Source organism: Oncorhynchus clarkii, chromosome 3 (genome assembly GCF_045791955.1).
Source record: "Oncorhynchus clarkii lewisi isolate Uvic-CL-2024 chromosome 3, UVic_Ocla_1.0, whole genome shotgun sequence".
Classification (NCBI taxonomy): Eukaryota; Metazoa; Chordata; class Actinopteri; order Salmoniformes; family Salmonidae; genus Oncorhynchus; species Oncorhynchus clarkii.
In genome coordinates, this window is record NC_092149.1 from 84,850,256 (window position 1) to 84,863,554 (window position 13,299).

The 13,299-nt window shown below is 43.3% G+C and overlaps 1 protein-coding gene across 1 annotated transcript in view; it reads right to left on the minus strand.

Annotated features, from left to right (window-relative positions):
* The window catches only part of LOC139406187 (syntaxin-binding protein 5-like), a 236,343-nt gene that overhangs the window by 152,085 nt on the left and 70,959 nt on the right, over nucleotides 1-13,299 (minus strand). The window contains exon 3 of the mRNA XM_071148687.1: nucleotides 8,740-8,821. Within this exon, the coding sequence (XP_071004788.1) occupies nucleotides 8,740-8,821 (82 nt within the window). The remainder of the gene's footprint in view (nucleotides 1-8,739; nucleotides 8,822-13,299) is intronic.

Here is a 13,299-nt window from a genome sequence, read left to right on the forward strand (position 1 = left end):
ACATGTTCCTATAACCCTGTAGACCTCTAGCTGTGATTCAGACATGTTCCTATAACCCTGTAGACCTCTAGCTGTGACTCAGACATGTTCCTATAACCCTGTAGACCTCTAGCTGTGATTCAGACATGTTCCTATAACCCTGTAGACGTCAGCTATAACTCAGACATGTTCTTATAACCCTGTAGACTTCAGCTGTAACTCAGACATGTTCGTATAACCCTGTAGAACTCTAGCTGTGATTCAGACATGTTCCTATAACCCTGTAGACGTCAGCTATAACCCTGTAGACGTCAGCTATAACCCTGTAGACATGTTCCTATAACCCTGTAGACGTCAGCTGTGACTCAGACATGTTCCTATAACCCTGTAGACCTCTAGCTGTGATTCAGACATGTTCCTATAACCCTGTAGACCTCTAGCTGTGATTCAGACATGTTCCTATAACCCTGTAGACCTCTAGCTGTGATTCAGACATGTTCCTATAACCCTGTAGACTTCAGCTGTGACTCAGACATGTTCGTATAACCCTGTAGACCTCTAGCTGTGACTCAGACATGTTCCTATAACCCTGTAGACCTCTAGCTGTGATTCAGACATGTTCCTATAACCCTGTAGACCTCTAGCTGTGACTCAGACATGTTCCTATAACCCTGTAGACCTCTAGCTGTGATTCAGACATGTTCCTATAACCCTGTAGACTTCAGCTGTAACTCAGACATGTTCGTATAACCCTGTAGACCTCTAGCTGTGATTCAGACATGTTCCTATAACCCTGTAGACGTCAGCTGTGACTCAGACATGTTTGTATAACCCTGTAGACCTCTAGCTGTGATTCAGACATGTTCCTATAACCCTGTAGACGTCAGCTATAACTCAGACATGTTCCTATAACCCTGTAGACTTCAGCTGTAACTCAGACATGTTCGTATAACCCTGTAGACCTCTAGCTGTGATTCAGACATGTTCCTATAACCCTGTAGACCTCTAGCTGTGATTCAGACATGTTCCTATAACCCTGTAGACGTCAGCTATAACTCAGACATGTTCCTATAACCCTGTAGACTTCAGCTATAACCCTGTAGACTTCAGCTGTAACTCAGACATGTTCCTATAACCCTGTAGACCTCTAGCTTTGATTCAGACATGTTCCTATAACCCTGTAGACCTCTAGCTGTTACTCAGACATGTTCCTATAACCCTGTAGACCTCTAGCTGTGATTCAGACATGTTCCTATAACCCTGTAGACTTCAGCTGTGACTCAGACATGTTCGTATAACCCTGTAGACCTCTAGCTGTGACTCAGACATGTTCCTATAACCCTGTAGACCTCTAGCTGTGATTCAGACATGTTCCTATAACCCTGTAGACCTCTAGCTGTGACTCAGACATGTTCCTATAACCCTGTAGACCTCTAGCTGTGATTCAGACATGTTCCTATAACCCTGTAGACGTCAGCTATAACTCAGACATGTTCCTATAACCCTGTAGACTTCAGCTGTAACTCAGACATGTTCGTATAACCCTGTAGACCTCTAGCTGTGATTCAGACATGTTCCTATAACCCTGTAGACGTCAGCTGTGACTCAGACATGTTCGTATAACCCTGTAGACCTCTAGCTGTGATTCAGACATGTTCCTATAACCCTGTAGACGTCAGCTATAACTCAGACATGTTCCTATAACCCTGTAGACTTCAGCTGTAACTCAGACATGTTCGTATAACCCTGTAGACCTCTAGCTGTGATTCAGACATGTTCCTATAACCCTGTAGACCTCTAGCTGTGATTCAGACATGTTCCTATAACCCTGTAGACGTCAGCTATAACTCAGACATGTTCCTATAACCCTGTAGACTTCAGCTATAACCCTGTAGACTTCAGCTGTAACTCAGACATGTTCATATAACCCTGTAGACCTCTAGCTGTGATTCAGACATGTTCCTATAACCCTGTAGACCTCTAGCTGTGATTCAGACATGTTCCTATAACCCTGTAGACCTCTAGCTGTGATTCAGACATGTTCCTATAACCCTGTAGACGTCAGCTGTGATTCAGACATGTTCCTATAACCCTGTAGACCTCTAGCTGTGATTCAGACATGTTCCTATAACCCTGTAGTCCTCTAGCTGTGATTCAGACATGTTCCTATAACCCTGTAGACCTCTAGCTGTGATTCAGACATGTTCCTATAACCCTGTAGACGTCAGCTGTGATTCAGACATGTTCCTATAACCCTGTAGACCTCTAGCTGTGATTCAGACATGTTCCTATAACCCTGTAGACGTCAGCTATAACCCTGTAGACTTCAGCTGTGACTCAGACATGTTCCTATAACCCTGTAGACGTCAGCTATAACCCTGTAGACGTCAGCTATAACCCTGTAGACGTCAGCTGTAACTCAGACATGTTCCTATAACCCTGTAGACATGTTCCTATAACCCTGTAGACTTCAGCTATAACTCAGACATGTTCCTATAACCCTGTAGACGTCAGCTATAACTCAGACATGTTCCTATAACCCTGTAGACGTCAGCTATAACCCTGTAGACGTCAGCTGTAACTCAGACATGTTCCTATAACCCTGTAGACGTCAGCTTTACATGTAACCAATTATCTGAAGTCTCAACTTCAGGAACATCATGTTCTTTCCAATTATCTGAAGCACCAGCTTTAGGGGCTCTGATTTGTGCCAATGATTTTAGATGTTTGTTTAGCTAAAATAAGTGTTGTTCAAACAAACCAGAATGAATGACATTTGAGAGAATACATAATTTATTGTTGTTGGGTAATACTTGTTTCAGTTAACGACTCATTCATGTGTTTCTTCAATGTGAGATATTGACCTTTACTGTGTATAACCTCTCCCTCCCTGTTACAAACATGACAGCTACTCATAACAGCATATTAGCATATGGGTGATATGAGTCTGTTTATAAAACCACAATAAATTAACCTCCACAACATAATTAAGCAGCAGGGAAAATAATGAGCGACATAATTGCTTGTGTTTCTCACCCTCTTTGCCCAATTTGGTGTCACTGAACCCTTATCCTGTTTTAGAGAGCTCTGGGTGTGTTGGGTGGCGAATAGCTTTAACTCGGATATGCTCAACTATAAGGGAGTGAAAGTTATTTATAATAAGGTTTACAGAAAATAAAAAAAACAGATCTCTCTGAACAGAAAATGGATGGCTGTATCTTCAGCAAAATATATTTGACCTATACCTCCCCTAAACACTTTTTATATTTTTTTAAGTGACCCCTATACCTAAAATAATAATTAAAACATAAAGTGGATAGCAGAGAACATTTTTTACAGTTTACCCTCACTCCCTGGACAGAACAGAGTCTTAGATATGCAGTTTACCCTCACTCCCTGGACAGAACAGAGTCTTAGATATGCAGTTTACCCTCACTCACTCCCTGGACAGAACAGAGCCTTAGATACGCAGTTTACTCTCACTCCCTGGACAGAACAGAGGCTTAGATATGCAGTTTACCCTCACTCCCTGGACAGAACAGAGCCTTAGATATGCAGTTTACCCTCACTCCCTGGACAGAACAGAGTCTTAGATATGCAGTTTACCCTCACTCACTCCCTGGACAGAACAGAGCCTTAGATATGCAGTTTACCCTCACTCCCTGGACAGACCAGAGCCTTAGATATGCAGTTCACCCTCACTCCCTTGACAGAACAGAGCCTTAGATATGCAGTTTACCCTCACTCCCTGGACAGAACAGAGCCTTAGATATGCAGTTTACCCTCACTCCCTGGACAGACCAGAGCCTTAGATATGCAGTTCACCCTCACTCCCTGGACAGAACAGAGCATTATATATGCAGTTTACCCTCACTCCCTGGACAGAACAGAGCCTTAGATATGCAGTTTACCCTCACTCCCTGGACAGACCAGAGCCTTAGATACGCAGTTTACCCTCACTCCCTGGACAGAACAGAGCCTTAGATATGCAGTTTACCCTCACTCCCTGGACAGAACAGAGCCTTAGATATGTCATTGCGCAGGAATTTGGGCCGAAGGTTGTGGGTTCACAGACAGGGGTGGAAATATCTCCTTTTTAGTAAAAGCATAAATCTATAATCGTATTTCCAATTCCCGAGAAACAAATGTGCCTTTTATAAAAATGGAATTTAATTCCATGTCATTTCACAAATTAGCAGAATATGTTTTATACCACACAAAATAAGTAAATTCCAAGCTAAGAATCGACAGAGAGATAGGTCCACGTGTTCATCTGATCATATTTATCCAACGGCCAAATCAGTGTGTCTTGTTTGCAATGAAACTGTCCCCGTTTGTAAATAATTAAATCTGAGACGTCATTAGGATAACGAGCATGGTGCTTTCAAACATTAGGCCTTCCTTTCCACCCTAGACATAGTAGACCTACCTTTCCCCCCCCGGACATAGTAGACCTACCTTTCCACCCCAGACATAGTAGGCCTACCAATGCACAAAAAATGTCAGATTTAACTGCTGGCTACTCTTCTTCTGTGGCTTAGCCTACCGAGAGGTTTCCCTAAAAACTGTCAGGGATTAAACATCCTCTACTGGACAGAAAGTGAATTGCTTAATCAATTGATAGTGACAATATTAGATCCCAAAGCAAAGACCGTTTTTTTTGTCTCCTCAGCTATAGAAGGTTGTAGCTTAGCCTCTGAATGTCTCTGAAACGAACCATTGATATTCCCATAATGCATCGGAGTCGTGTCTTTCCCGGGGATTTTCAGAGCTTGTTTCTGGCACAAAACATTACAGACCAAAGCGCTGTTATCGATCACGTTATATCATCCGATTTGTTTTATTTTCTTCAAAATCTTAAGTTAACAAATGCGTAGACGCATTTTCTTTAATAAAAGGTAGGCCTGTGGCATACCCTCTCATACTCCCTCAATTCGAGACCTGGTTTTAACTTAACAGCCCTTCACTGACACTGAGGTAGGCTATTTAAAGAGTGCTTGGTGGGTGATGGAATTGGCCGATAAATCTATATTTGTGTTCCTTCAGCTCTGTGTTCCTTCAGCTCTGCGTTCCATCAGCTCTGTGTTCCTTCAGCTCTGTGTTCCTTCAGCTCTGTGTTCCTTCAGCTCTGTGTTCCTTGAGCTCTGTGTTCCTTCAGCTCTGTGTTCCTTCAGCTCTGTGTTCCTTCAGCTCTGTGTTCCTTGAGCTCTGTGTTCCTTCAGCTCTGTGTTCCTTCAGCTCTGTGTTCCTTCAGCTCTGTGTTCCTTCAGCTCTGTGTTCCTTCAGCTCTGTGTTCCTTTAGCTCTTTTTGGGGGGCCAATTTTGGTCTGCCTATCTGCCTTTACGCATATTTTGTTATTCCTACTTTGCCACTCTCTATCACTATCTCCCTCATTTATTATTTTGTTGCATTTCTCCATATCACCCGCAACTTCCCCTCAATCTCTCTCTATCTAGTTATCTCTCTCTCTCGCTCTCTCTCTGATGCCACTAGCAGGGAGGTAATCCGTTGTGTGTGCTTGTCAATCACGATCCTGTCACTCAGACTAGTGACACGGGACACTGTACGCCTATTGTGTTAACATAAACTAGCTCTCTGTCTCCTCTCTTCAAAGAAATGCCAAAGAGCGCAGGAACAAAACGAGGAAAATTACAAATTGCAAAGAGGGGAAGAGGGAAGGGACGGGGAGACAGATAAAGTGGAGGAGAGGAGGAGAGGAAGAGAGGAGGGGGAGCAGCTATTAAACAAGTCTTGGAGAGGAGGTGAGGAAGAGAGGAGGGGGAGCAGCTATTAAACAAGTCTTGGAGAGGAGGAGAGGAAGAGAGGAGGGGGAGCAGCTATTAAACAAGTCTTGGAGAGGAGGAGAGGAAGAGAGGAGGGGGAGCAGCTATTAAACAAGTCTTGGAGAGGAGGTGGGGAAGAGAGGAGGGGGAGCAGCTATTAAACAAGTCTTGGAGAGGAGGTGAGGAAGAGAGGAGGGGGAGCAGCTATTAAACAAGTCTTGGAGAAGAGAAGACAGGAGGGGGAGCAGCTATTAAACAAGTCTTTAGGCAGACTGGGAAAACCTGGGTCCTGAACTGCATTATCGTGCAATTATCATGTAATGATAATGATATCAACACGGGCAGAGAGAACGGAACGTTGTTTATGTTCTGGTGCGTTACAAAGTGGGATTGAAATGGATGCTTCTACATCTGCATTGCTTGCTGTTTGGGGTTTTAGGCTGGGTTTCTGTACAGCACTTTGAGATATCAGCTGATGTACGAAGGGCTGTATAAATAGATTTGATTTGATTTAATTGTATGTTCTTCTTTTGTCACTGAGCTACACAAAAAAAGTAATATATATATATTTTTTTACAAATTATTACAAAATAAACAACTAAAATGTATTCCATAAGTATTCCCCCCCTTTTTGTTATATCAAGCCTAAATAGGTTCAGGAGCAAAAATGTGCTTACGAAATCACATAATACATTGGATGGCCTAACTCTGTGTGCAATTAAAGGGGTTATTTTAACTACAAAAGCATAACAGATTGTCCAAAGCAAATAGCATGTAAAACCAAGCCACAAAACACCGATATATATATATACTCTATATCTTACAACTGTACCAGCATCTAGCTGCCTGAACATTTATCCATGTAATGCCTATTCTGCTCATTCTTCTCATCTACCACAATGCCTATTCTGCTCATTCTTCTCATCTAACACAATGCCTATTCTGCTCATTCTTCTCATCGAACACAATGCCTGTTCTGCTCATTCTTCTCATCTAACACAATGCCTATTCTGCTCATTCTTCTCATCTACCACAATGCATATTCTGCTCATTCTTCTCATCTAACATAATGCCTATTCTGCTCATTTTGCCTGACCGCCCTGTTCACCATCCAGAAGGAGGAGACAGTACAGGTGCATCAAAGCAGGAACCAAGAGACTGAAAAACAGCATTTTATCTCCAGGCCATCAGACTGTTAAACAGCCACGAATAACCGGCCTCCGCCCAGTCCCCTACCCTGCCCCTTAGTTACTGTTACTAGCAGGCTACCATTGGGTGCTCTACTCTGCCCCTTAGTTACTGTTACTAGCAGGCTACCATTGTGTACTCTACTCTGCCCCTTAGTTACTGTTACTAGCAGGCTACCATTGGGTACTCTACTCTGCCCCTTAGTTACTGTTACTAGCAGGCTACCATTGGGTACTCTACTCTGCCCCTTAGTTACTGTTACTAGCAGGCTACCATTGGGTGCTATACTCTGCTCCTTAGTTACTGTTACTAGCAGGCTACCATTGGGTACTCTACTCTGCCCCTTAGTTACTGTTACTAGCAGGCTACCATTGGGTACTCTACTCTGCCCTTAGTTACTGTTACTAGCAGGCTACCATTGGGTACTCTACTCTGCCCCTTAGTTACTGTTACTAGCAGGCTACCATTGGGTACTCTACTCTGCCCCTTAGTTACTGTTACTAGCAGGCTACCATTGGGTACTCTACTCTGCCCCTTAGGGACTACTGCCCTACAGTATGTAGATGGTCATTATTAAACACTGTTCTACCAACTGAGTTACAGAGGTCCCTGTTCTACCAACTGAGTTACAGAGGTCCCTGTTCTACCAACTGAGTTATAGTTGATCTCTAACATAGAGAGACATCCTTTAGTCAACTCTAACATAGAGAGACATCCTTTAGTCAACTCTAGCATAGAGAGACATCCTTTAGTCAACTCTAACATAGAGAGACATCCTTTAGACAACTCTAACACAGAGAGACAGTTTTTAGACAACTCTAACACAGAGAGACAGTTTTTAGACAACTCTAACACAGTGAGACAGTTTTTTGTCAACTCTAACATAGAGAGACAGCCTTTGTCCTCAGGAGTGAATAAATCCAGTTTATAGGATTAAACCTGAACAAGGACGATTAAGCATTTTGAGTTACTGAACAAACTTGACCTTAGACACTTTGAAATTTGACGATTGCAACAACTTTGAAATGTGAAGTTTGAGAAACATGAACGTCAAATTCTGACGTGAGAGAGTGAAACCGAGTTGAGAGTATGCATCAGCAACTATCTGACCTTTTGAATAATCCATTCTGCTCTGCTGTCGACAATGGTTTTGTTAGTTTTAGTCCTTCTTGCCTGCCTCTCTCTCTCTCTCTCTCTCTCTCTCTCTATCTCTCTCTCTCTCTCTCTCTCTCTCCCTCTCACTCTCTCTCTCTCTCACTGCTAAATAACAGGGATACCATTAGTCATAACCATGCTGAAAGAGTGTTGAGTTATGGTTTGAAATCAATAGGGCCCCTCCTCACTGTGAATGTTTCTGCCCAGAAAAAGATTTGGAAATGAAAATGGAAATTAAATGTTAGATTCAAAAAGACAACTTTGATGTTGAAGTTTGAGAAACATGAACGTCAAATTCTGACGTGAGAGAGTGAAACCGAGTTGAGAGTATGCATCAGCAACTATCAGGTGGTCGGGGGGGTAAAACACTCGGATTCCAGAACAGGATTGTTTGTCCTTAAATGGCTGAGAGAGAATGCCATATTCCAACTCTCCTCTTTTTTTTTTACCTTTAACTAGGCAAATTCTTATTTTCAATGACAGCCTAGGAACAGTGGGTTAAACTGCCTGTTCAGGGGCAGCTTGGGGGTTTGAACTTGCAACCTTCCGGTTACTAGTCCAACAATCTAACACTCTAACCACTAGGCTACCCTGTCGCCCCAGATAAGGGGAATAGAATAAAAGCAGTCCTACCTCATTGATGAGGAACTGTAGCTGGAGAACAGCGGCTCCACTCTCATGCTGGCTGTAGCAGTCCACACCAGGCCGGCCCAGTCTGATGACATCACACAGTCAAGGAAACATCTAGGAAGTAGGATGTATTGGCATAGCACAACACAATGTATAGCGCGCGCACACACACACACACACACACACACACACACACACACACACACACACACACACACACACACACACACACACACACACACACAGCAACTGTTATCTACCATTCACAAAGTGCTCTTCAGGTACTGTTACCTACCATTCACAAAGTGCTCTTCAGGTACTGTTATCTACCAATCGCCAGGGCTGTTCCAGAGGGCGATGGAGCAGATCTTACTAGTGGAGGGAGTACAACGCCACCTGGAGTACAATGCCACCTGGAGTACAACGCCACCTGGAGTACAACGCTACCTGGAGTACAACGCCACCTGGAGTACAACGCTACCTGGAGTACAAGGAGTACAACGCTATTGTCGTTACTGGAGAGGATGAAGAGGACCATCTCCAGAACTTGGATGCGATCTCACAGAGACTGAAGGACTACGGACTGTGCCCTCGCAGAGACTGAAGTACTACGGACTCTGCCCTCACAGAGACTGAAGGACTACGGACTGTGCCCTCAAAGAGACTGAATGACTACGGACTGCGACCTCGCAGAGACTGAAGGACTACGAACTGCGACCTCACAGAGACTGAAAGACTACGGACTGCGACCTCACAGAGACTGAAAGACAACGGACTGAAACCTCACAGAGACTGAAAGACTACGGACTGCGACCTCGCAGAGACTGAAGGACAACGAACTGCGACCTCACAGAGACTAAAGGACAATGGACTGCGACCTCACATAGACTGACCTACTATGGACTGCGACCTCGCAGAGACTGAAGGACAACGGACTGCGACCTCACAGAGACTAAAGGACAATGGACTGCGACCTCACAGAGACTGACCTACTATGGACTGCGACCTCGCAGAGACTGAAGGACTACGGACTGCGAGTTCGCAAGGACAAATGTGTATTCTTCATTTCTTGTAAGCACACACCTACGACATCAAGTAAGAACAAGTCAGAACTGCATTGCACTGAAGTGCAACGTAGATGGATTCTCCAGGTTACCGACTGCCTGTTGTCATGCTACTTGTTTAACATAAATGTCAGACCCCGGTAAGACTAGCTTTCCGGTTAATGGGGACGGTAATTAATAAAATAAAAATGCACCAGACACTTCAAAGTGGAACATCTTCTACTTCAAACAAGTGGAAAAATGCACCAGACACTTCAACACAGATGGGGGAAAAAAACACAATAAACGACCCGGTGTTATCTGAAATGACGGACATCATCATCATCATCATCATCAAAGGAGCTGCCCTGGAACTGAAACCGTGATCTTTGCAGGAGTACTGAGCTGTCGGTCCAGCTGTCTGCTCTGGGGGGGGGGGCCTGAAATCTGACCCCCCCCCAACGAAAAACTTTTTGGGGGATTAATCTCATAAATGTCGTAAAATTACGTAATTTGATTGATTTACGTCTTTGGTAATCAAATATTTGGCTCTAGATTATGAACAGTTTATCAACTCGGGGGAGAAAAAAAACATATGAAAGAGACCATTCTCATCTACTTTTTCAACTACTTTTTCAACTAATTGCACACAAAAAAAAACCTATAGAGAATAGCCTGCTCATCCTTCTGCAGCTTGCTTGCCAATGCATGCACGGTCCCAACCAAGCACCCAAGCTAACTGGCTAAAGTCGGCTAGCTTGCTAGCTAGCTACTTCCAGACACAAGTGAGAGAACACCTCTCTCTTACCATTTTACTTGCTGTAGCAGAGCTGGTTAGGCTGTTATCTAGAGCGTTCGTGACTAACTATAACTTTTTTTGCCAACGTTTACTGACATATTCAACGGGTGTTGAGCGTTTGTAAAATTCATCTGTTTATCTGCGCTCTGGCACACTCAGACAAGAGTGCTCTGAAATCGGAGTAAATAGCTTGCCAGAGTGAATTTGTGAACTCAAGAGATATGCTAACTGCAAACAGTTGTTCAACAGAGCTAGCTAGCGAGTGATTAACATTTCTTGCTATCTAACCAAATTACATGTGCATCTCTAGCTGTATAGCCACACGAAAAATGATACTAGGGGAAAAACTCGAAAGTCAAGCCACTCACTCGCCCTCTCCTCCAATGACATGACGTTCTCTAGGCAGCTAGCTAGCTATCTCGCTGACATTAGGCTCTGTGATTTTAGCTCTCTACATAAATATATATGTTAGCATATTAGCCACGTTATGACTAACTTGTGATCATTGCCCTTGCTAGTTTGATTGTATTGACATTCCCAGTCTTAGTTAAAGTTACAGTCCTCCATTTTTGTCCAACAAATGGAGTCATTGAAACTGAACCAGTGCATCCCGAATGGAGACAGCAAACAATGTACCAGGCCAACTGTCATTTACAACTTGATAGCAGTATTTTTTGGACAACCAAGAACTGTATTGGTGAATTATATTATATTAAGAATATATTAATATTATATCATATAAAAAAATAACCTATTTTTCAAACCTCTTATAAAGTATAAAGTTGGTTTTGTAGCATAAACTGGGAATTGTATGTGTTTGATATTAGTAGTGTCTGTTTGTTTCATATCAAGTTAGTTAACACACTGTCAGTTCCACTTTAAAATAAACCATCAAATGGGAATTATCCTATTAATCTGTCTCTTGCTTTTCATCTTTTTCCTCTCTCCTCTGTCTCTCTCTCCTCTGTCTCTCTCCATACCACTCTTACTATGAAATCGATAGAACCACTAGGGGAAAAAAAAAAATCAAAGGCCTCACAATCGGCTCAGTAAAATCGAGTGGACAGGGCCTTCCAAGCATATACATCCATGTTACATAAGGCGATTTGTATCCCTCTAGTCTGTCTCCATGCACAGCCAATACATTAAGCACAGTTGCTGTCCAGTTCATTTGAGCTTGAATGCTATTTATTCTCTCCCCAAAGTCTTTAAACAAGCACATAACAATAACAGGTACTTTACAGGTACATTACAACAAGGTCACAGTTACATAACAACCACATTACAGGTACTTTACAGGTACATTAGAACAAGGTCACAGTTACATAATAACTACACTACAGGTACATTAGAACAAGGTCACAGTTACATAACAACTACATTACAGGTACATTACAACAAGGTCACAGTTACATAACAACTAGATTACAGGTACTTTACAACAAGGTCACAGTTACATAACAACTAGATTACAGGTACATTACAGGTACATTACAACAAGGTCACAGTTACATAATAACTAGATTACAGGTACATTACAGGTACATTACAACAAGGTCACAGTTACATAATAAGTAGATTACAGGTACATTACAACAAGGTCACAGTTACATAATAAGTAGATTACAGGTACATTACAACAAGGTCACAGTTACATAACAACTAGATTACAGGTACATGACAGGTGCATAAGCAAGAATGGCCTATTGTGTGTGTGTGTGTGTGTGTGTGTGTGTGTGTGTGTGTGTGTGTGTGTGTGTGTGTGTGTGTGTGTGTGTGTGTGTGTGTGTGTGTGTGTGTGTGTGTGTGTGTGTGTGTGTGTGTGTGTGTGTGTGTGTGTGTGTGTGTGTGTGTGTGTGTGTTTGTTTGAGAATGTGTGTGTGTGTGTACGCCTACCTTTGAAACTCAGTGTGTGTGTTCCTGTGTATTAGCTGTGTGTCAGTCTCTATGTCTTCTAGCTGTGTCAGTCTCTATGTGTTCTAGCTGTGTCAGTCTCTATGTGTTCTAGCTGGGTCAGTCTATATGTGTTCTAGCTGGGTCAGTCTCTATGTGTTCTAGCTGTGTCAGTCTCTATGTGTTCTAGCTGTGTCAGTCTCTATGTCTTCTAGCTGTGTCAGTCTCTATGTGTTCTAGCTGTGTCAGTCTCTATGTGTTCTAGCTGTGTCAGTCTCTATGTGTTCTAGCTGTGTCAGTCTCTATGTGTTCTAGCTGTGTCAGTCTCTATGTATTCTACCTGGGTCAGTATATGTGTGTTCTAGCTGGGTCAGTCTCTATGTGTTCTAGCTGTGTCAGTCTCTATGTCTTCTACCTGGGTCAGTATATGTGTGTTCTAGCTGGGTCAGTCTCTATGTCTTCTAGCTGTGTCAGTATATGTGTCTTCTAGCTGTGTCAGTCTCTATGTCTTCTAGCTGTGACTTCTAGCTGGGTGGTGGGCTGTTGGGGACCAGCAGAATTAACCGTATGTGATCATCCTGTTTCTCATTCCTCAGGAGGGAAGAGGTGGTTGAGGAGGGGGGTGGACAGACAGTCTCCCTCTCCCCCTCCAGTCTTCCTCTCTCCCTCCAGTCTCCCTCTCTCCCTCTCTCCCTCCAGTCTCCCTCTCTCCCTCCAGTCTCCCTCACTCCCTCCAGTCTCCCTCACTCCCTCCAGTCTCCCTCTCTCCTTCCAGTCTCCCTCTCTTCCTCCAGTCTCTCTCACTCCCTCCAGTCTCCCTCACTCCCT